Raw genomic sequence first — 20,334 nt, forward strand, 5'->3', positions numbered from 1 at the left:
TTTTTTAAATAAACATCTTTGTCAAAAACATTCATTTAAAGAAATGTCAAATTATAACAATAACTAACTAAATATATATATATATATATATATATATATATAAACTACAGTCAATGACAAATCATTAGTTTGGGAACAATAATTACATAATTACATAGCTGTGGAAAATCATTGTTCCTTTGATTAGATTGCTACATATTTTCTAACTTTCTCAGCTTGATTACTAAATCAAATTCATATTTTAATAGTTCGTTAACTTTTGGAATGACAAAACTTGTTGATTAATGAGAAGTGGTTTTCAGTTTGTATAATTTAGATGAAATCCTCAAAGGAAAAGGGATAAGCAGCATCACATAATAGTCAAGTTAAGGAGGTTGCAGTATTCAGACTGCTGTAACTTCTTTGTTCGATGTCAGATCAGAGGGCAGCAAATTCTCTAGCTGTTGACCTTTCAGATGGTTTTCTTTGTTTCTGCATGTACAGTTCACATTTGTGAAAAAAAGGTTCAAGGTGACAAATGTTACCATGGTGAATATGTGCAGGGAGTAAAACCTCACCTCTTTGGACATTCGATGTCATCAATGGTTTCTGGAAGAGGCACACCTTTGGTTTCAGGTAACAGAAGAACCAGTCCACCAGCCACAAACGCAAGAGCACCTGTGAGAGTGAACATTGATCTTCACCAACCTGACACTGGAGCTAGAACATGCTCAACATCACTTTACTATGGTCAGGGGTGTAATGCATTTATTTTGAGGGGGCACCAGTGAAAGTCATGCTAAGATATGACCAACGGAAAACCCTTTTAATAGAGTTTCTGTGAGACCTGGGTTCTGCGATAATACCTTATTTGCTTTGTAATAAACAAAACATTTGACTGGAACATCCAATGAGGAAATGTTGGTCCAAGAGGGTCAAAGTTTGTCTGGTTAACATGAACCTACTAGCCCCTGGTTGTAGAACTACACCGTGCAGTGGGCAAAAATAATAAATAAATAAGGTGTATATCTATACATTAATCTATAATTTATCCAAATATATATATAATACATACAGTACATTTTTTATATAATATATATACACACACACACACACACACATATACATTTATATATATATATATATATTATTATTATTATTTTATTTTTTTTGGTCTGTTAAAATCCTGACATTGACTGCTGCCTTTGATAGTTAAACCAATTTTTTTTTTAGTTGTCCTTCTCAAGTTGTTCTAATCCTGTTGAACACAAAATAAGACATTTTGAAGAATGTTGGTGACCAAACAGTTTCTGGTCCAACTTTCTTTTTTTTTTTTTCACACTATGGAAATCAATGTGGACCTGCAACCCTTTGGTTACCAACATTCTTCAAAAAATCTTCTTTTGTGTTCAACAGAACAAAGAAACTCATCCATGTTTAAAACAACTTGAGTGGGAGTAAATGATGCCAAAATTTTCATTTTTGGGTGAACTGTCCCTTCAACATCTCACCTCAATAGTTTCTAGTGAAGTGTTTGGGACGGTGTGTGTTAATCAGCCATTCAGCAGTCAGGATGTAATTTTCCTGCATCTTTTACTTACATTCAGTGCTCTATCTAACACAAACAACTCAGTCTGATTGTATGTGAAATAAACATAACATCTGTTTTTGTACCGAAAATGATAAGAGGTAGTTCTAGCCAGATGACAGAGAGCCTGTAGAGCAGGAAGGGCGCTATAATCCCTCCAATGTCACACAGTGTGGAACAGGCCGATACACCCAGATTTCTGCATCAAACAACGTCATATACAGTAACAATATTGACCAACCTGACCACAAACAAAATTCTAGAAATGATATACTGATTATTCACATGTTATATACTACATGCAATGCATACTGAAAGATAAATGCGGTCCATCTGCAATATAACTCACCTGATAACAGTGGGATACAGTTCAGTATTCACAAACACTACCATTTCGAAAGCCATCGTGATGCCCAGCCTTCCAACACAAGCAACAGCGCTTTTTAACCAGAACATACCTGTAGAAGATACAAAATTTAAAGTAAGCATACATGTACCGCCCTTTTTCAGTCAGCTTTAATTACAACCACAAATGGTATCTCACTGTCCGGGATGAATGCTGTGATTAAGCAAGCCGCTCCTGCCACGATATTCGCAGCTGCAAAAGGAAGCCGCCGTCCGATCCGCTCAATAGTGAGAAGGATGAGGAAAGCTGCTGGCAATTCCACGACTCCAGATATGAGGAAGTCCACATACACGTTTCCTCCGAGGAGTCCCAGCCTCATAATAAGACCCTGGTAAACCACAGCACTGGTGAACCTACAACATGAGGTTACAGATAAATGTTCGCCCTAACGCACTTAATGTGGTGTTTAGGATCTGACGTACCAGTTGAAACTAAGGATGAATGTGTATCTTCTCAATTTGGAAGTCTTGAACAGATCCATGAAAGAAGCAGCTGAGACAGACTCTGTGTTTTCACCTGACAGTGTCTGATGGATGAATTTGGGGCATTTAAGAGACATTCGGTATAAAATTTATGCTCCTCATCTATGTGCATGTGTTGTACCTCAATATTCTTGGACAGCGTTTTCTTGTTCTCTTTGGCTATCATTTTTGTGATCTCCAGTGCTTCGGTTCTCTTGTTTTGGCTGAGGAGCCATCTTGGTGATTCGGGGATAAACCTGAAAAAGTATATTTAAATAATGCAACATGGCTACACCTATCTAACACAGTGTAACACAAAAATATTTAACTACTCGTATACAGTATCCTAAATGAAAACCCTGCTTGAAATTGTTCTTTACGTCCATCCAGAAACCAGCCATGTCATTACAGTTTGGAGAGAATAATAATAATAATAATGCTAAAATGTTACAGTATGATGTTCATCTGTTAAAGAGCACATCGTTTGGAAATTTGCATTTGAACCAAATGCTCAAAAATACATTTTCAGATGAAAATGCAAGTCAAATAGATACACTACTGTTTAAACGTTTGGGTTGGTATGATTTTTTTAAATGTTTTAGAAAGAAGTTTCTTATGCTCACCAAGGCTGCATTTACATTACAGTTAAAACAGTAATATTTTGAAATATTAGTACAATTTAAAATGACTGTTTTCCATTTGAATTTATTTTAAAATGTAATTCATTTCTATGATGTCAAAGCTGAATTTTCAGCATCCTTACTCTTCAGTGTCACCTTCAGAAATCATTCTAATATGCTAATTTGCAGCTCAAGAAACATTTATTCTTATTTTCAATGTTGTGCTGCTTAATATTTTTGTGGAAACCAAAAGAACAGCATTTATTTAAAACATACATTTTAAAACATTGATCAATTTAATGAGTCCTTGCTGAATAAAATGATTCAATTCTTGCCAAAAAATGTTACTGTTAAAAACTTTTTTAATGTTACCCAAACTTTTGAATGGTAGTGTATCTTGAAGATATACATGTGCTATAAAAAGCACTGGGTAAAACACAACAGTTCTTGTCTCATAGTTTATATTTAATCTGTATCTATATTCTTTCAAGTTCTATAAAGGTGGGTTGGTGAAGATTATAAAAGGACACAATATTTCAATACAAATTTGCACACAAACAAGTTAATAAATCTGGAAAACTCAATCAATTAAGAGCAGCCTTCCGAAGACTCTACCTGTATTGCAGATAATGCACAGGCCCTTACCAATAGTAAGTCAGGAAGAAGATGTAAGGTACGGTGAAGACCACTTGCAGCCAGCGCCAGTTTGGTATGAGGTAAGCTAAGAGAGGAAGGACGAGAAGGCCAATGCTGAAGAACATCTGATAGGTTACTCCCACTGTTCTCCTGTAGTCCACGCCAACCAGCTCCGTGACTGCAGCCAGGAAATATGAGGATATCAAAAATCCAAATAATGCGGTAAACATTTCAATCAAGAACACTGCAGCTGGACTGACTGACCCGATCATTGCTAGACCATAACTATGAAAGTACAATTAGCTGTACACAGAAACGTATTTAATTTAAGTGTGATTAAATAAGTGAAAAATGTTTAGTTAGGCTACTTAGCACGTATCCAACCATCCAGCCGCCCTTCACTCCGAAGCCAAAGAGAACTCGGAACACCAGCAGGGCGATGTAATTCGGAGAAGTGGCCACCAGAATCCCTGTTATTGCGATGAAGAAGTTGGTCATCAGGAAACTCTTCATTCTGCCATATCTGAAAGAAAACGGACACACAATTCACAATTGGATGGTTACTGAAATAATAATAATTTGGTTTTCATTTTGTATAGGCAAGCCTACTGCTTGATAACATTTACTCTACCGTTCAAACGTTTGGGGTTGGTAAGACAAGTCTCTAAAGCTCACCAAGGCTGCATTTATTTGTAAAAAAAAAATTGGATTGTGAAATATTATTGCAATTCTTTTAAAATAATTTTTAATATGTATTTATTCCTGTGATGGCAACGCTATATTTTTAGCATCGTTACTCCAGTCTTCAGTGTCACATGATCCTTTAGAAATCATTCTCTGATTTGCTAAATCAGCATATTAGCTAACCCCTCAAGAAACATTTCTTATTATTATCAATGCTGCGCTGCTTGATATTATCATTATTTTATTATAATATTTTTGTGGAACTGTGACACATTTGTTTTTTGCAGGATTCTTTAATGAATAGAAAGTTCAAAAGAACAGCATTTATTTCAAATATTTGTTGTGACATTATCAATGTCTTTAATGTCACTTTTAATCAATATAATCCATCTTGCAGAATACAAGTATTAATTTACTGATCCAAACATGTATGATTGCATTGAATAATTATCTTTTTTTTATGTCTTCTTTTCCTCTAAAACATAAAAACATGATAAATTTACTTGAGAATCAGCACAGCATACCGGTAAGTCCCGCCCCTTCCGTAAAACCCCGCTGGACCTCAAAGTTGAAAAACCGTCAATGCAAGTGAATGGGAGAAAATAATTATTTTCTGATCCCGTTTGAATTGTGCCATGAATTGAACATATGTTGTCTGTGAATTTTTTATATAACTTTTCATGTTACGAGTTTGACAGTATATGGTATGATTCTTCGGCTAGCAGTTGTGGAAAAGACATAACGAGAAAGACTACATATCGCCTATGTGACGTCACCCCATAAAGTTGACTTACCCGTGGTTTTCGCCAACCTCAACGATTTTGTCCTCTCCCTGAAAGACGGCGGTGAAGTGCACCAAAGACACAGCCATGTTTAGCGGGATCCGTGAGCTAGTGTCCGTGTGCGAGTGGTGTTGACGTTTCAAACGCGTCGAAAGCAGCGAGAATTGTAGTCCACAAAGTGCCCTCACACAAAGTCTAACCGTATCAAACTTCTACCCGCTAAATTCTAGCATTCTTTACACGAAAAGTTATATAAAAAATTCACAGACAACATATGTTCACATTCATGGCAAAATTCAAACGGGACCAGAAAATAATTATTTTCTCCCATTCACTTGCATTGACGATTTTACAACCAAGAGGTCCAGCGGGGTTAGCGGAAGGGGCGGGACCAGCTCTAATACCAATGCTCACCTCATAATGGATTCTGATTGGCTGTCAATGTTTTATCGTTCATCAGCTGGAAAAAAAATTCTGATCATGATTCCAACTAAATTCCAACTAAATCATTCCAATGATTATAGTTCTGGTGCAGATTTTGCTATTCCTTTAGAACGATTTTTAGAACTACATCTTTACGTCATTGGTGTATGCCTTAGGGGCCATTCACACAGAACGCGTTTTTCCATTCCAATGCATACTTTCCCATTGTTTTTCTATGCAGACGCGCTAGATGGAAGTGTATAACCGCTGCGCTCGTGTCTTGTATCTTCTGCAGTGTCTTGTTGAAACTAATTTTAACTTAACTTTAGAACGCAGTGTCATGATACGCGAGACGCCGCAAAAGACGCAAGACGCCAGTGCAACGTTATACACGTCAGTCTAGCGCGTGTTTACATAGAAAAACAATGGAAAATGCTGTGCGAACGGCCCCTAAGCCGGGGACACACTTAACGACTAGCTGAAACATTTTAAGACTGAACTGAACACAATTACAGACTGTTTCCAACGACTGCAGCAGACTTTAAACACCGACTGTGAAGTGAACACGACTGAACGCAAGGTTCGGCAGGTTTTCTTAAGTATCAAATTACATTCATAATGGGCCTTACAGTCGATAAGTGTACCCCTGGCTTAAAGGGATACTTCACCGATTAGTATTAGGTTTTGTATCAGTAGAAACCTGGTAGTATTTTTCGAGTAACCATGCTTCCAGCTCCCTCATGTCCCCCTGAGATGAGAGATTTCTGTATTGTGTGTCAAAAAAAAAAAAAAAAAACCTCTGATGAGGTTTTATCAGAGGCTTTTTTGGCCAGAGGCGAGAGACTACAGCCAGTAGCAGGAGCTAGTTCCGCATGTTTTCAACCCACCCATAGAGGGTGGGATGTAACGATAAAATGGCGTCTTTTCAGTTTCGAGCATAGACAGTAAAAGGTTTCGAGTCAACTAGTAGCCTAGTTGTATCATTTCTTCCGATACTGCCCTTTGTAACCGGTAGGCGTGGCTTGGGAGTGGCCTCGTAGGGCAGTGAAGCAAGTGCATTCTGGGAGTTGTTGTCCTTCATCCACATGAGCAAAAAATACATTTTCTGGCTTTTCTCAGTCTAGAAGGCACCAACTTCTAAAATAATTTCACATTTCTACTTCATAAATGACCCAATTTAAATACACATTCAAATTTCCAGCAGTGAAATATACCTTTAAGACTTGTTTTCAGAGAATGTTGAGTATTGAAACTAGTGCATTTTCCACTGACAGATTTCCCCCCGCACATTTTTAAATATAAACAAGCTAAAAACAAGTGAAAGAATCTGCCAGCGCAGAAAGACAAAACACACCTAGGCTATTTTCAAGATAAAAGCTGTGAAACAAGTCTTAATATCCTATGCAGCTTAATTATGTTGCTTATCAAGGAAAATGTATCTAGTTTAAGGATAGTTAACTTTAGATATTTAATTGTAGAAAAAAAAGACCCATGTTATGGTTAAAAAAGAAAAGAAAAAAAAAAGATAAAAAGTGTCTGTCATACTTGTCTGCCATGTATCCAATTGCAATGCTGCCCACTAAGAAACCAATACCGAGCGTGGCTTGGAACATGTCAGCATACCAGGCGTCTGCACACACTAAATCAAACTGCAACACACAGGTCTCATAAGACATTTTGTTCTATTCATGCACACAATTACCACCAAAAGAAAGTCTTGTTTTGTGTTCACCTCAGTGACAAACGACTGTCTTCCATTATAATCGTACTCCCAGCCGTCTGAACAGTCCGTCGTAGCAGAGAGCTGGGCCTGGACAAAGTCACTTTCTGGATTGTCGCAGTCGAGACCGGTGGCGTTCCAGTCCATGTCGAACCTCTTACACTGACTGTACGTCACCCCTGCAGAGCCGTTCATCTGGGGTACAGTGGCCCTGCGTGCATCTTGAAGGCTCCAGCCGCATCTCTCCCGGATCTCACTGATGCCCGGGTCACGGCACCAATGCTCCGGGGTGAAGCCCTGGAACACAATCCCCACATAGACGAAAGAAAACGGTATGGAGACCAAACTGAAAATACAAAAAATTCGCATTTGGTACCGACCAAATGCGCCGGCCTCCTCTAAGATGTCATCGAAAGTGGCCATGGTCAATGTATGTCTAGCGGTGGAGGCGTCCACAGCTTTAGAAAGAGGTCTGCGAAGGGGAGGCGCAGAGTATTTACCCACAGCTGGTTGACCAAAAGTCCAGAGGAGGTTGAAACTTGATATATTCGTGCTGTGACTGACCAATTACATGCTGAGATGGGACGGGGGCCACAAAGTTACAGTTTAACCCCGTGACATCTGAAGCCCGTTATGCAATTTGTTACTGTATAATTTCTGTTCAGCAAGTGTTGTATGAAAACGGTTTAGTAAGTGTTAAGTAAACCTCTGTTTTATTTTATCCCATTTCCAATGAGAAAAGTGGCACTTTTTTCACCCTAAATTTGTCTAAATTTTAATAATTGAAATAGTTAGAGGAAACACTTCAAACAAACAATAGAAATGTTGCATTGTAAACTAAAAGCTAAAGCACTAAAATTACTAACTGAAAATAAACAAAATATTAATTTATAAAAAGAGTTAACCAGAATATCTACTCACCATTAGATGAAAACAAACTAATGTTAGAAATGTTGCAATTGCAATTAACTGAAATAGGTTTACGTAAATTAAGTTTAAGCACTAAAATCGCTAACCGGAAAATAAGATAGAACCAAAAAAAAAAAAAAAAAAAATTTTTTTTTTAAATAATATAAACAAAACAAAACAATAACATTAACCCAAAAGTTAAAATGAAAACCAAAAAATATAAAAATATATAAAAATTGAAATAAAGCTGAAATAAATTGTAAACCGTACATCTACTCAATATTAGATGAAAAACAAACTAATATTAGAAATGTTGCAATGGCAATTAACTGAAATAAGTTTAAGCTAAATTAAGTTTAAGCACTAAAATTGCTGACGGAAAAAACTAAAATTGAACAAACTAAAACTGAAAAAGAAGACAACCCCCCCCCCCCCCCACACACACAAATAGTATAACATAAAATCACAAAAATGAAACCAAAATTTTTAATGAAAACTGAAAATATAAAAATAAAAGCTAGTTCAAAATATTTATAAAATCTATAATCATACATAATGTTAAAATTATACTGGACCAAATTCACACCGACACCATCATTCTACCAACAGCCATTTGATTCAGTTGCTTGAGTGAGAATCAGTTACTAGTTAAAGTAATAAGTTTAATAGTTAAAGTAGCGAGATGAACCACAAGAACTCCTAGTAAGAATGCATGCAGAGCAGCTGATAGTTTTATTGAAATAATGCCATCATATCTCAGCATAAACTATTTAAATCCAAAAACAGGATGCTGTATAACATGACAAATACAGTCGGAGAAGAGCTAAAGCTTCTAACAGAAAAAAAGATGACCTCAGGACTCTTGAAGTTTTTCAGAGAATTAAACCATACAATATCCCATACAGCAGTCGCAGACATTTTTTTAGTAGGGAGAGGGGGGACCCGTGACGACCAATAGCTATCGAGTGTACCGTCCACCTTCTGCCCTAAAGGACAGAGGAAAAAAAATGTCCACCAAAGTGCAAAGTACTTAAAGAGACAGCCAGTCATGCTTCACCTCAGTTTGATGTACCGTCTCAGGAACAGTGAGTTATGAAAGACATACAGAACTGCTGTGGCTTTATTTGGCAACCATATATGTGATGGATGGATAATACAAGCCTATGAGACAACCTATTAGAGCCAGAGTGAAAAATACTGTAACACATGCTGTCGAACAGGACCAGTATCCCGTTTCATTGCCATGTGAGAAGAACGTTTTGGTAAATCATTTCCGGACAGCAGAATGCAACCCTGCAACACAGCTTATGCAAATGTATGCATCTTTCTGAAAACCGAGTTAGTCAGCAGGACATTAAAGGTGAGCTGAAACTGATAAACAACACATCCAGCAAACAAAACGCATAAAATTCGATTCATGTGACTAGCAACAAAACGGGAAAAGTGCTTTGTAGAAGGCTTTCTGCTGCTTGCTGTACATGTGACTTCTTTCATAGGCGCGGATTTCTTCTGTGCAAAGCGTAAATTTAAAAGAACGTAGGAAAAAACACTTTTACAATAAAGTTCAATTTGTTAACATGAATTAGTGCATTAGATATCACAAACTAACAAGGGACAAGACTTTTACAGAATTATTAATTTAGCTAAATGTTCATTTCAACATATATTAATACATTTGTAATACATTAAGTTGTATAAATTAACGTTGGTTAATGTTTCATGAATGAACATGAATAACAAGTAACAGTATACTTATAAATGAATGTGGATTAATAAATTCTGGGGGAAAAATGTAGTTCATACGAAGGCAAGGTGAAATGGTGATTATATTTCAATGCTTTGCATTCCCTTGCAAAAGCACTGCTTTTCCCAGAGAACCTTAAAAATCGCTTCATATTTGCAATCGCTTACAAAAATATTGCGTTCCCCTGAGAAACTTTGCGCCACCACATTATTTTCCCATCATTTTCATCAAAGTTTTGCTAGTGAACACAAACTTTCTCTGGTGAACGCAAAAGTTTGGTGAGAGAACGCAAAAGCATTGAATATAATTCTTCCTCCCACTCCCATTTAAAAAAAAATACCATCACCTTGTCACTTTAGAGGCTTAGTAAGTTCATGATATCAAATATATTTAATAATGTTAATGAATTCAACCTCATTGTAAAGTGTTACGCAAATATAATAATTAAATAAATTTAACATAACGCAAATGAACAGCACACTGTGTTGCACTTCTGATTGTGATGAGAAATTACAATTCTAAAGGAAGCCTGCTGGAGTCTTACATGCATTGTCATTCCTTTGTGGCACTAAACCTCTGTATGCGCTCTGTGTTCTAGTAGAACATGCTTTTTTGGCAGAACAAGCGGAAAAGCATTGCACAAAACACTCAACGACGCATGGATGTTATGGTTAGATTAATGCTGATGCGGAACGCAAGCGCGAAGCGTGATATTTGAAGCGAATCAATCTCCTTTCAATGCTACATGGCTCAAGATATGTGAAATACTGCTTCAGATTGAAGTTTAGAAAAGGTCTTTGACTGTATCTGCCACAATCAATCAAAATCATTTCATAAAACAGTGTATTTTTCCAGTGAGCTGGTGTGTTAACAAACAAACAGTACCCAAAAATCTTTAAATAACAATAAAAAAATCTATATAGTCCATTTCTGTAAGCTTGTGGGAGACCAAATTCACATATGATGCTGTACACAATTCATCTTAATCAATGGGAAACGAACAAACAAACAAATAAACGATCAAATGACAAAAAACATTTTTGTCAGGAAGGCATCAAGTCTATTTAGTGGACGAAACGACTAACTTGCGGTCTCGCAAAGATTTCCCTTTAGAAAACCAAAAAAAAACTGAACATTTAAAGCGTGGTGGCAGAAACATTCAAAAGTTCAGTTCGGCTGCCCGACGCGCTCAGACTTTAAGCAGGTCCTCGTCGCTGTCATCAGGGTCTGGCTGGGGTTTCTTCTGGTTTCTACCGCTGTATCTGGTCTGATTTCTGCTCCGTGTGTCCACCAGGAGCCCCACCAGATCCTCATCGCTCTCTGCTTTCAGCAAAGCCGACTGCAGCCGTGAGGAAGAGGACGACGAAGGGGCCATTCGGACCCCTGGGACCGTGAGCACCTCGTCCTCGCTGTCCTGTTCGTCCAGGGAGAAGGAGCGCAGGGCGTCTGCGCTGACGGGTTTGGTGGTGATGTGACCGTTCTCTTGAGGCTCCCGCGTGGGCGTCCCGGTCTCCTCCATCAACCACTCCATCTCATCTTCACATCCATCCTCATCGGTGTTCACCTAAAGAGAGAGAAGAACAAAGACGAGGAGAGTTAAGGACAAACTCGTTCTGTTCAACTTGGAATCCTTTTGAAATGGTAAAAGAAAAAAGAAAACCAAAAAAAGATAAGACGTTACCCTGGAGTACTTGTAAGACACTGGATTTCCTTTCTTGAAGCAGCTTGACACTTTCTGCATTACAAGTTGCCTAAAAATATATAAACACATTTTAAGCAGCTCAAGTAGAAGTAGAATTCCTATATATTTGCTGCTCATGAAACAATTTCTATCATCATCAATGTTAAAAACAGTTGTGTTGCTTAATATTTTTGTGGAAAACCCTGATAATTTTTTTTTTTCAGGATTCTTCGATGAATAGAAAGTTCAAAAGAACAACATTTATTTAAAATGTATTTTTAAATTTTATTTAATGTCTTTACTGTCACTTTTGATCAATTTTAATGAATCCCTGCGTGAATCAACGTATTCATTTCTTAAAAAAAAAAAAAAGCACACATAAAATTTAAGTTGCATTTACCTCCTTTCTCGTTTGTGCAGCAAGAGAACAAGCAAACAGATTGTGAGCACAACCAACAGCAGGCTAAGCACCGCCCCTAAAGCCTGACTCCGCCCAGACAATCCCGCATGCTCCTCCCCTCCATCAGTGCTGTGTGGGTCCATGGAGCTGGATGAACAATAGGAGAACCAACGTACTTTACTCAAACTTCCTTTGCTGACATATCTCTGCATCAGAACTGCCTGGAAACATGTTTAGGCTTTGTGATACTCACAAAATTGTACAAACGGTGGAGGTGTGCCAAACAAACAGATACTGGCAGCCATCCGTTTCCAGCAAGAATTCTGGGATACCCTCTCCTGCTTGAGGGCTGCAGTGGAACAGGATGGTCGAAGACACATATTTGGTTTTGTCTCGCCCACATACGGATTCAGACGGTACCAAGACGTCAAGGTTTCCACCTGACAACATACAACATGCCAACAGTTACAACATTACAGGAATATTTTTTCCCCTCAAAGTGAACTGTTTACAGAAAAATAAGTAACCTAAACTTAAAATATATTATGAATAATATATTGTTCCAAAATTCACCCTAAGTGATGAAAGTGGACTTTATCAATTTGCTAGTTGTAGCCAAATATTAATACTACAAAAAATAGTGAAAAAGTAAAGAAAAATCATCCAAAATATATTTAATTTTTTTTTGTCATTTTCGTGATTTAATTTATAAATTATAAATAAACAAAACAAAGAACATATTTTAAACAAACTATTTCATATTTTAAACAAAATATTTGTGAAGTTTTAATGTTGTTACAAACAAAAATTTAACATTAAATGAATAAAAAGAAAGAAAATACAGAAATATTTTTTATTATTTTGCCGATTTTGTGTATAAAACAAAATGTATACATTCAAATATATAAATAAACAAACAAACAAATAAATAAACAAAGGAGGAAATAAACCCTACTTTGCCTTTCATTTGTCCCAACATGCCGAAACATTTGAGCACTGCGCACACATTGTATTTCCCGATATGGTTCCTTATAGAATTCCTCTTACCTTTGATATAATACTTGGCTTTGCTGGAAGAGCCAATTTTTCTGCGGTAACTGCTTTCAATCTTGACCTGACAGATATTGGCACCCAGGCAATTGGAAATGGAGCTGTCGGTGATGCCTGATAGCTGGATGTGGTAGATATAGCGATCTCCATTGGAACGGATGTCTCCTGTGGCGTTGTGGAAACTGGGGACAGATAAAACACTGTTTATCTCATGCACATAACTAGATGTAGTGTGGTGTAGTTGTAGGCTCTGTATTAAAGCGGGAGAATTGAGAGAGAGCGAGAGATACTCACCGGTAATAAAGCGCTCCCAGGTTGAACATGGCTCCCGTCTCTGGGATTATGATGGTTCCATTGACCATCTCGACTTCCTCCTGCTTTACAGCACATGCGGATCGAGTCTCCCACTCCACCCAGAACTCACATGCAGTTTTATCCTCCCTAAAACACACAGAGGCAAATATATGAATCTTACTTATCTGCCTGAGTACTGTGGTAAAGCCCTGTAAAAGTACATTAAAACTACAGACCAGATTCCCAAAGGAAACTTTATAAATATGTATATGTTTTTTTCATATGGTTAAGTGAAGCCGGAAGTTGATGTCATTAAAGTCAGCATGGAATTAAAATGGTCAATTCTTGTTCTTCATGGAGTATTGCAGCATTTATTATAAATGATTTATCTGTGCAAAACTTTTTTTTTTTTTAAATCATGTGCCCTTGTAATCTTTACTCAAAATAACTCTCCCTCCCTCTTGCAGCAACATCTCCTCTTCTCTGATGACGCGTTTACGGCGCGAGGGCGGGACAACTTAAATTCATGCCAACTTTAACAGATTTAAAACACCACAAGTTAAGAATCCATTCACGCCAAGTTTCTCATAACTTACGTATATAGTAATTTTGGATGACCCACTGTGCTGCCACACTTCAGCTGTATGATAGTTCTGGCTGGTTTTTTGTTTCCACACACCTCGCCACCCATGGAATAATTGACCAGGATCTTTCCATCTGGAGAAAATACATGCTGATGAGAAACCAACAAAGTCATAATTATGTCAGAGAAGGTTTAAAAACACTTACCGATTAACTCCATGGTCTGCGTGTGCACACGGCCCAGAGTCTCCGTCTTTCCGTTGGCACGTCTGCGACACACGGCGGCGTCCGCTGCACAACCTGGCTGGCCGCCATGGATGGCCTGGCACAGATTGAAGTAGTAACTGTGGGAACGAAGAGTACAATTGTGACTTTCATACATACTGAACAGATGCAGGTGCAATATTACACAATTGTTCCATTAACGATTAAACGAGTTGTGTCCAAGTTCTACTGATGTGAAAGCGTCACACAAAAACATGAATACTCCAGAAATGCATGTTCGCGGACAAAAAGGAAAATACTTGCACAGATATAGCAATTTTGGCTGATACCAATAACTGGTAATTATTTTTTTTTTTTATAAAAAATGATCAAAATAAATAATTATTTTAGGATATTATGTTTATTTATAAATGTGTATATTTATGTTAAAGTTTACTTACTGTTATTTTATTATAATTATTATTAATACATGCAACAGGGTGAAATTAAATTCAACAGCGAGACTCACGAATCTTCCCCGTGGCTAAATTTCCACGGCTCTGTAAGAGAAGAGAGGGTGCGCAGGTCGTAGGTCTGGTGTTGTCCTGCCAGCTTGCACTCCATCTTTTTGGGTGGGCACACCACATGCGTTCGCCACTGGAAGGTGGCAGAACACCCTTGGGTTTCGCTCAACAGCTGAGGTGTGCCACGGCCCGCCGCTGGGTCACACGAGAACAAAATGGACGACTGACGCTTTCCTCTTACTGCTGTGAAATACACACAGAAAAATAAAAATACCTTAAAACAGCCCTTAAGTCAAGTGCAGACAGAAACACATTTCTTATTCAAATCTTATAAAACACATACAATTTAAAGGTATACAATGTACCTTTTGGCCCTCTGGCAGTTAAAAAAAACAAAACATGCATTTTGCAAAAGAACATTGTTTTGGATGTGCTTCGGCTCTGTGTGACCGTGCGGATGAATATGACCTTTCCCAATAGATAATGCTTTACAACAAACTCTGTTAAGAGAAATACATATGGCAATTTATCTGTTCAATAAAATACCTTTTATAATAATAAAATAAATATAAATAAAATATATATATAATAATATATAATAAAAAATAAAAAAATAAAAATAAAAACAATTATATATATATATATATATATATATATATATATATATATATATATATATATATATATTAGGGCTGTCAAATTTAGCGCGTTAATAACGCGTTAACGCAAAATCATATTAACGGCACTAATTTTTTTAACGGACGATTAACGCAGCGCGTATTTTCTGTTTGACCCGTGGCCCAAAACCTAGTTGGAGAAATGCAGATACACAGTGTTGGCAACTTAGCCACATTGCAGACCCCTTTAGCGATTTTTTTCCCTTCAACAAAGCGCCCAAACCTTATTTAGTTTCTGAGAATATACCGGTACTGCCGGTACTGCTCTCCCAGCACGCGCGCGCGCCTCTCTCTCTCTCTCGCTCTCTCTCTCTCTCTGCGTCTCACGCGGAGGAGCAGCGCTTTAATTCAGTTAAACACAGATATTATGTTGCTTCTCTAATATTACAAATATAGCCGAAATCAGAGCACGGATATTGTCTTTAGCTTATGTGTATTTGATTTCACCAGACGACGGCTCGATTATCAGAATTTTTGTGCAGATTAACGTCTTGGAAGGGAGAGCTGGTTATGTTTATTTGGTCGCGTTTCAGTCACCATTTCAAATTCATTCCGTTGTTTGACAACAGAAACAGTAAAATATACGTTTTATTGAGAATGTATTGAGAATTTAGCTTCATCAAAATGGGCACAGAGAGAGACAAACTACAATGTAATAATAAATGCTAAATGTACATTTAGCATTTTCAGAAGAGCTGCCCTGTCATGCAAAAATCTAAACATGTTTGTGTTAGTAAATTGCTCAGTGCAAAGAAAGAGAAGTAATGGGAACCTGGTATTTCTTTGTTCTTTCTACATGTGTCTAATAGACATGAACAAGTTCTTTGAAAAACATCTATGACCTTTGAAACATGTCTCGTCTTCATGCTATATTGACTATGGTTTCAATAATAAACATACATTTGCATAAAGCATCTATATTTATCAATGCCCACGTTGATTAGAGTATTACAAACTTGAAAAGTATTAATTTAAGGTATATTTAGAACAAATAAAAAATGTGCGATTAAATGCGATTAATCGCGAGTTAACTCATGACAACCATGCGATTAAAAATTTTAATCGATTGACAGCCCTAATATATATATAATAAAACATCGCTTTTACAACATTTTAAATCCCTCAGTTTGCTCCATCTACAAAAAGCCAAACCACTGTTGATTCTTGTTTTATTACAAGCTGTGTCCCTTTCTCTTTTTGCCAGCAGACTCTCCTTTGTTCGGCATTTGTTTAAAACGGGTTATTCCCCGGAGGTTGGAGTTTTAGCTGCTCCATGTCAATCTTTCTCATTCATTGTGACAACTAACTAACCTATATCGCTCCCACACCAGACACGCGTCTGAGTAGCCGGAGCAACTTTTCTCTATTTACGGATATGACGAGAGACACATGGGCGAGTAACGCATGTAAGCAATTTCCCATGAAAACCATCCCTTCAGGTCTAAAATATAAACACTTATAATAGGCTTAGCAGAGTGAATCAGGGAAGACAAAAACACATTTTGGAAGAGGGGTTTGAAGTACATTTTTAACAACAACAAAAAAAGTTTCATAGTGCACCTTTAAGTTCATGTTCATGTTATGTGCTGCCAAAATGCTGAACCTAATAATTCAATTAGTTTTTAAATATTACTTGTTTAAATTAAACCTAATGTAATTACAAAATTGTTTAAATAAAATTTTTGTTGCATTTTGTAAACACAAATATTTACATTTGTACTTCAATTATATATGTATTATTTATTATTCAAAAGAATATTAATATTTACTTTATCTTTCTTTCTTAACATGGAACTGAATCCATTAATTACAAAAAAAAAAGAAAAAAAAAGAAAAAAAAAAGAATGAAAGCTCTTTTTACATCAAACTTTATCCCCCAAAAAAAGTACATCTAGTTTATGAGGTTTTCGTTTGCCAGGAATTCTTACCATCAGAGCAGAAGCCCCATTTCTGATCTTTGTCATAGTTGCTTGTAGTTGCACACCACTTCTTTCCGTCAGTCCTGCCGTGAGTTGTGCAATCAGTATAAGACTTGCCCAGGAAATTAAAGGGGAAAGTGCACACTTCATCTTCATCTGTAACTGAAAGACAATTAACACAAATTTTAATCATTTAGAGAAAAGTGTAACTGGATTCTTCCATCTTAGATTTTGAGCTTGCTTGAGTACAATGCATTCTGGGATTGCCTTTACTATGAAACATTTACTTTGCACCTTACAAAGCACCACAATTAATTATTACCTTTTGCCAAAAGTCTGCCTATTATGCCTTAAAATGTGGTTTAGTTCACTAGGTTTTTAGAGCGATTCAGTGCGTCTGTCTTACCTTGAGGACAGGTGTCTCCTCCACTATACTGCATCATCACATTCTGCTCTTCTCTATTGTAGTCTAGGTTCATGACTTTGCTGTTCCCATATGAAGCCGCTGAGCCAGTGGAGATCAGACATACTGCGCTGTCTTTACATTTTGTGTCTGCCACAGTCCCACACACATTGATTGTAAAGGAGCCAAAGCTTCCAGGAACCTAAAGACACAATAAACTGAGCTCCAGAAGCATTCTTTTGCTACTTTGCTCCTATAAGCTGACAAAAATTGAGATTTTTGAATATATATATATTATATATATATATATATATATATATATATATATATATATATATATATATATATATATATATATATATATATATATATATATATATATATATATATATATATATATATATATATATACACACACACACACACTACTGTTCAAAAGTTCGGAATTAAAACTTTCATTCAGCAAGGATGCATTAAATTGATGACTGAGAGTAAAGACATTAATAATGTTACAAAAAAATTCTATATATAAAAAAAAAATGCTGTTATTTTGAACTCTTTATTCATTAAAGCATTCTGAAAAAAAGTAACGCAATTTCCACAAAACTATTAAGCAGGACAACCGTTTTCAACATTGATAATAATAAGAAATGTTTCTTGAGCACCAAATCAGCATATCAGAATGATTCATGTGACTCAATCATGTGACTCTAAAGACTGGAGTAATTCAGCTTTGACATCACAGGAATAAATTACATTTTACAATTCAAATAGAAACTGTTATAACTGTGATCACATACATGCAGCCTTAGTGAACAAAAGAGTCTTCTTTCATAAACATTACTATTCAAAAACTTGGCGTCTGTAAGACTTGTTAGCATACTTATTTAAAATGTTCAGTCTTTGTTTTCTGGAAAAAAGTCTCTTGTCTTTACCTGAACAGGCCCTGACAGCGGTGAGAGGTCAAAGGTGTATCGCAGTTGGGAGACGGTCAGACTGCAGCCATGCGGCGTGACGCTCTCCGGGCAAACCACATGAGTGGCCCACTCGAACACATACATACAGTCATGTGCCCGGATCATCTGAGGCGAACCCTGTTTGTGGAAAACAAACACTTACACTCATGTATAACAGAAACGAATACCAAAATTATTGAACCAACAACAATTCAGTTAGAGTCATAAATTGTCGACGTCAACCAAGGTTTTGGGTTGATCTCTTACCAACTCTGCCCCTTTCTGGCAGGTGAAAATGATCTTGGAGGAGTAGTTGGAGGTGCGGTTAGAAGGGCAGATGGTGGTGCTGGTAAAGGTGATCTCCACCTCTTTGGTGTTGGTGTTATAAAGAGGAGGGGAGGTGATGCGCCCGATGTCCTGCACAGAAAGGAAAAGCCCACACTGAATTTAAAATCTAATTCAAACATGTCATTATAGATTATGGGTGATTCAATAGCAACCCCTGGTACCTCTGTATCATTAATGAAAAATACTTCATGACATTATTCCTATTCATTTGACTGATAGTATGAACTTCATCTAAATTGTGACATTTAAAGTGCCATAATTTATGCCTGTGAGACGGCTTCTGTAGCATATTGGTTATTAAAAATATAGTATTGTTAGTTTATTTATGTCTATGATGTAATTGTGTCTGATTAATAGAATATTAAGCATAAATACAATATTTATGACTGTATAGCTGATGTGCACAAGCTGCTAAGCAAAACATGAAGAGTGGGTTGAGTGTGCAGCGGCACAGAAGCGAGAGCATTTCACGATACAAAAATTATGACTTCGATATGATACCAGACTAAAATATCACAAAACCCATACGGAATTGATATCATGGCAAAAAATAAAATAACAGTAAAAGTAATTGAATAAAATGACAACTTAAAATTCATTCATCCATCCATCCATCTTCTACTGCTTATCCGGGACCGGGTCGCGGGGGCAGCAGTCTAAGCAGGGATGGCCCAGACTTCCCTCTCCCTAGGCCTAGACACTTCCTCCAGCTCTTCCGGGGGGGACACCGAGGCGTTCCCAGGCCAGCCGGGAGACATAGTCCCTCCAGCGTGTCCTAGGTCTTCCCCGGGGTCTCCTCCCGGTGGGACATGCCCGGAACACCTTCCCGGGAAGGCGTCCAGGAGGCATCCGGAAAAGATGCCCGAGCCACCTCAACTGACCCCTCTCGATGTGGAGGAGCAGCGGCTCTACTCTGAGCTCCTCCCGAGTGACCGAGCTTCTCACCCTATCTCTAAGGGAGCGCCCAGCCACCCTGCGGAGAAAGCTCATTTCGGCCGCTTGTATCCAGGATCTTGTCCTTTCGGTCATGACCCACAGCTCATGACCATAGGTGAGAGTAGGAACGTAGATTGACTGGTAAATCGAGAGCTTCGCCTTGCGTCTCAGCTCCTTCTTCACCACGACAGACCGGTACATCGACCGCATTACTGCAGAAGCTGCACCGATCCGCCTGTCAATCTCCCGTTCTATCCTTCCCTCACTCGTGAACAAGACCCCAAGATACTTGAACTCCTCCACTTGAGGCAGGAGCTCTCCACCAACTTAAAATTCATTGTTTTATAAATTAATAAATCAAAAAACACCAGTATTAATTATATTATCAATCACATTCTGTAAAATTAC

At 37.4% G+C, this 20,334-nt stretch overlaps 2 protein-coding genes across 3 annotated transcripts in view; both read right to left on the minus strand.

The window, feature by feature from the left end:
* Positions 1–383: 383 nt before the first annotated feature.
* Positions 384–7,722, minus strand: slc22a2 (solute carrier family 22 member 2; the record flags this gene model as incomplete). Its single annotated transcript, XM_081378143.1, is given in 11 exon segments — positions 384–471; positions 558–657; positions 1,654–1,766; positions 1,917–2,079; positions 2,082–2,326; positions 2,396–2,499; positions 2,577–2,691; positions 3,700–3,868; positions 4,059–4,213; positions 7,125–7,228; positions 7,312–7,722. Coding segments are annotated over 11 exon segments (1,767 nt in total).
* Positions 7,723–8,911: 1,189 nt separating this feature from the next.
* Positions 8,912–20,334, minus strand: part of igf2r (insulin-like growth factor 2 receptor) — a 37,433-nt gene continuing 26,010 nt past the window's right edge. Inside the window, exons 35-47 of one of the 2 annotated variants that reach the window (XM_081379264.1) lie at positions 18,910–19,059; positions 18,622–18,780; positions 17,690–17,888; positions 17,293–17,445; positions 14,693–14,927; positions 14,167–14,303; positions 13,974–14,094; positions 13,378–13,524; positions 13,081–13,265; positions 12,287–12,473; positions 12,034–12,180; positions 11,634–11,703; positions 8,912–11,516 (exon numbers count right to left, since the gene is read on the minus strand). In XM_081379264.1, coding sequence (XP_081235390.1) covers positions 11,142–11,516; positions 11,634–11,703; positions 12,034–12,180; positions 12,287–12,473; positions 13,081–13,265; positions 13,378–13,524; positions 13,974–14,094; positions 14,167–14,303; positions 14,693–14,927; positions 17,293–17,445; positions 17,690–17,888; positions 18,622–18,780; positions 18,910–19,059 — 2,265 coding nt within the window. In that variant the 3' untranslated portion in view covers positions 8,912–11,141. Of the gene's footprint in view, positions 11,517–11,633; positions 11,704–12,033; positions 12,181–12,286; positions 12,474–13,080; positions 13,266–13,377; positions 13,525–13,973; positions 14,095–14,166; positions 14,304–14,692; positions 14,931–17,292; positions 17,446–17,689; positions 17,889–18,621; positions 18,781–18,909; positions 19,060–20,334 lie in introns of both variants that reach the window. The other variant, XM_081379263.1, reaches the window with a different exon arrangement.

The sequence above is a fragment of the Scardinius erythrophthalmus genome (assembly GCF_964197995.2).
Source record: "Scardinius erythrophthalmus genome assembly, chromosome: 11".
In the NCBI taxonomy this organism is placed as follows: domain Eukaryota; kingdom Metazoa; phylum Chordata; class Actinopteri; order Cypriniformes; family Leuciscidae; genus Scardinius; species Scardinius erythrophthalmus.